A 4,162-nucleotide genomic window follows, 5' to 3' on the forward strand; every position below is an offset into this window, starting at 1 on the left:
GTTGGGTGGTTATCCAAACACGCTTCAAACCCACCAGCTGCTCCATGGGAGGAAGATGAGGCAATCTACTTCCGGAAAGATTTACAGCCTTGGAAATGTGATGGGAGTCTCAGTGAGTCGGAATCGACTCCATGACAGTGGTGGGTTTTTTTTGGGTTTTTTTTGTTTTTTAATTTAAATTCTTATTTTCTGCCTCCCTCTCTTGAGCCTGTATATTTTAATTTATTTAAATTGAATCCATTTAATAGGCAGTTGTAATCTACTTGCACAGTAGCAAGAGGCTTCCAGCTTCTCAAGCTGTTCTGTTTCTGGATCTCTGATTTAGGAGGCAAACACTGGGAATATTTAAAAAAAAAAAAACACTTTATACCTTCTTTCAGGCCATGGGTCTGCTCTTGTGTGAACAGCAAACCACATGTCAGACACAAACTTTAATCCTCAATTTGGTTTTCCATAGGTCTTCTTGAATTTTGACCCAGATTTTGGCAAAACTTTTACCATCAGCTTTGAATTTTTGTATTACAGGTTTTTATATCCTTGTGTGTGGCTGTACTTTTTTCATTTTAGGGGGAGAAAATGAGAAATGCTGCAGCTGAGGTTAGATAAGTGGCATTTAACTAGATGTCTCTAAACTACTATTAAGTATTTGTTTGAAGAAATCAGGCCCTTAAAGTCTGTCAAAGGATTGACTTCAACATCTGCAACATCTCAATAGAGTTATTTGTAAGGACTGCTGTCATTAGATGGATTAATCATTATCCATTAGTAGAATCCATGTTTCACACATACACACACACACACACACACACACACTCCTGGTCATTGTCTTGTGTCAAACGCATTTGCTTCTCTTTCTGGTGCTAAATGCTTCATCGTAGTAACCTAATTTCATTCCCATTTAGCAAGTAGAGAACATTCCCACTCCTGCCCCCAGTAGAGCTTCTTCCTCACACACTGAGTTCCTCTGCAGGTCGTGGCTGGATGATCCTTTGTGCCAACTGCAGGCATGATGTGTCTTTAAGTGTTCCTAGAAATGGTTTTCTTCCCAGTCTCTCCACAGAGAGATGATGACCATAGCCAAGACTTGTGGGAACAAAAGAGAAATCCCATTTGACAAACACCAGGTCTGGTTCACTATGAACTGTACTGGAAGAGATGGTTGAGATATGGTCCTTGTCCTAGGAAGTTTCCAGTCTAGTGTGAAGACAAACACTTAACTGAAGAGTTAGACTATAGTGTGAAGAGGTCTGTAACAGAGAGCTGAACCAGGTGCCACCATGACACAGACAAGAGACAACTCATTCTGCCTGACCAGCAAAGAAGCAAAAACCCCTTTCACCACTGTGGGAACTCAACAGGGCAAAAATATTGTGAGAAAAGGAAAAGATCAGCAGCAGAAACATAGTAAACATGACAAAAAAAAAAACGTTTCTGGCAATCTGTGTTTGGAAGCTCTTGAGTATGAACTCTGGCAAGTCCCATTCCTGGTCAAGTGACAGCACAGCCTCAGGCGTGTAGGTGTGGACCCGTGTGCCCCGACTATAAGCAAAGCACATTGTTCAGTGTGACTTGTCTTGATACATTTGGCAGTGCAGAGGGTGAAGCTGAAGACTGGGAATGGCCTTCTAAACACCATACTATTGATTTGAAAATGTGTCCAGTGGGCGATTCTGAGGTGATGGTGCCAACGAATGATGCGGCCATATTTGAGTTTAGAAAGAAAACTGGCAGCAGAATAGAAGGCTGAGGCCAAGAAAACAGTAGGGGGTAGTTTGTTCCTTGCAGCTAAACGTATGTGGCTAGCTTTCCATTGCTCTTTGCTCTGGGGGCGAGGTAAGATGGAGGAGGAGATCCAAAGGAAGGAGAAAGGGAAGTCAGCTAAAGAAGGAAGACAGCAGGAACCCGTCCGGAGCAAATGGTGTGAATCAGAACAGGGGTGAGGAGGAGAAGGCTCCGTTCCTCTTACCTCAGGACCTTGTCTGCAAACCTTGAAATGGTCTCCTGCTCTCGTATCCCTCCTTCTCTTGCCTCCCATGTCTGATCTTGTCACTAAATCCTTTTTTCATCATCCTTTTTACCATTACCAACTTCAGCTCTTAGCTCAAGTCCTCGGCCCCTAATCTAGATCCTGAAAGGCTTTTTTTCCTCTCTCCCTGCTAAATGCTGCCTATCCTCTAAGAACCCTGATCCAAAGCTTAGTTTGGAAAGACAGTAGTCAAACGCCCAGAATAATTTTCTAGACTCCTACTGACCAAGGAGGCCCGGTGGCTCAGTGGTTAGGTGCTGGGCTGCTGACTGAAAGCTCAGCTGTTTGAACCCACCAGTTGACTGTGGGAGAAAGATGAGGCAGTCTGTTTCCTTAAGATTTACAGCCTTGGAAATCCTATAGGGCTGTTCAACTCTGTCCCGTAGGATCGCTATGCGTCGGAACGGACTGACGGCACTGCGTTGGGTTTTTGTGCCTCAGCGACCACCATGATTGCTGTCGTGACCCGCCTTCTGCATAGGTTCTCTCTTGCAACCCCCCTTGGAATGCTCATGCTTTACTCCACCCATAAAAATCTTTTCGCTCCTTCGAAGAGTTCAAAGCACAGCTCAGATCCTATTTCTTTCTACACAGTTTTCAGGGATAGACTCTACCCTTCTTTCCTATTGTATAAAAGGGAATGAAACCTGACTGTGAAAGGCCTCTCCCTCTATTTACACATATTATTGACCTAAACGCTCTGTGAATTCTCACAGATAGCCTGATGGAAACATGTTTAGGTCAGTTTAATCAATATTTATTGTGCATCTAAGATATGTAAGGCGTTGGGCTACACATTCTCAGGATGTCAGTTACAAATGAGTTTATCAAAGGTCTGCACTCGGGAAGAACTATTAAATGTATTTATTGAAAGACTAGTTCCATTTCACCTATGTGATTAATAATGGTGACTTTTCAAATCACATACTTGGCTTTCATTGAGCTGGTGGGTCCCAGAAGAAGATGGCATTGTGATGGGAATTCATAAATGAATTGAAGTGGCACACACTTCACAGCGAGAACTCAGGCTGAGTAGATTTGTAATCAAGTCTTCAATGTGAGACTAAACACGAAATCTTGATTTGTATACTGCTAATTATCCCAAGGAAGGGTCCAGAAGAGCCTTCCTGAAGGGGCTGCAAGAGGGTAGGAAACCAAGACATAGTCGTTTTCTGTACTGTTCTTATCCAAGCACCTGCACTGTGGTAAGATGCCCCTGCTGTTGATTTTGAGAGAAAACAAATGTTACTTTCTTTAAATTATTTCTCCTGAGGGTTAAGTTCAACAAATGAGCTAGTAACAGTGATACTAAGAAATGAGATGCATATGCAATGAGATCTGTGAGGAAGTAAACAAAATTGATAAAGGCATAAGACCAATTGTAGGACTGTGTCACCCCAGACATTTGCACAAAGAGCCATCTGTCTTCTGGGTCTCTGAGCAAAAAGTAGCAGGGATTTAATTGTAGGGAATCAGTAAGCATAGTTTTCCCAATAATGAGAATTTTCTCCCAGATGCATTTGAATATGACAGGGAAAAATAAAGAGTTACGATGCGTAAGAAATTAAGAAATAAATAAATAAAAGCCCTCTGTAGTAGTCTTTGGCCAATGCTTTCTAATTCTTCTTTTTCGTATCTTTAAATACAGAATCCCCTTCACCTACAGCTGAGTTTAGAAAATTCCTTAAGTTCTGATGCTGATGTCACTGTCTCAATCCTGACCATGAACAACTGGTACAATTTTAGCTTGTTGCTGTGCCATGAAGACTGGAACATCACTGACTTCCTCCTCCTCACGCAGAATAATTCCAAGTTCCACCTCGGGTCGATCGTCAACGTCACCGCCAACCTCTCCTCCACTGACGACCTCTTGAGCTTCCTGCACGTCCAGCTTGAGAGTATTAGGGACAACACACCTACAGTGGTGATGTTCGGCTGCGACATGGAAAGCATCCGGCAGATTTTCGAAATCACCACCCACTCTGGGGTAACGCCGCCCGAGCTACATTGGGTGCTGGGAGATTCCCAGAATGTGGAGGAACTGAGGACAGAAGGTCTGCCCTTAGGGCTCATTGCACATGGAAAAACAACACAGTCTGTCTTTGAGTACTACGTGCAGGATGCCATGGAGCTGGT

At 43.2% G+C, this 4,162-nt stretch overlaps 1 protein-coding gene across 1 annotated transcript in view; it reads left to right on the forward strand.

The window, feature by feature from the left end:
- The window catches only part of GRIN3A (glutamate ionotropic receptor NMDA type subunit 3A), a 250,352-nt gene that overhangs the window by 100,335 nt on the left and 145,855 nt on the right, over nucleotides 1-4,162 (forward strand). The window contains exon 3 of the mRNA XM_007950325.1: nucleotides 3,675-4,160. Coding sequence (XP_007948516.1) covers nucleotides 3,675-4,160 — 486 coding nt within the window. The remainder of the gene's footprint in view (nucleotides 1-3,674; nucleotides 4,161-4,162) is intronic.

This window comes from Orycteropus afer, unplaced genomic scaffold (assembly GCF_000298275.1).
Source record: "Orycteropus afer afer isolate SDZICR_OR568_19922 unplaced genomic scaffold, OryAfe1.0 scaffold00267, whole genome shotgun sequence".
NCBI classification, from domain to species: domain Eukaryota; kingdom Metazoa; phylum Chordata; class Mammalia; order Tubulidentata; family Orycteropodidae; genus Orycteropus; species Orycteropus afer.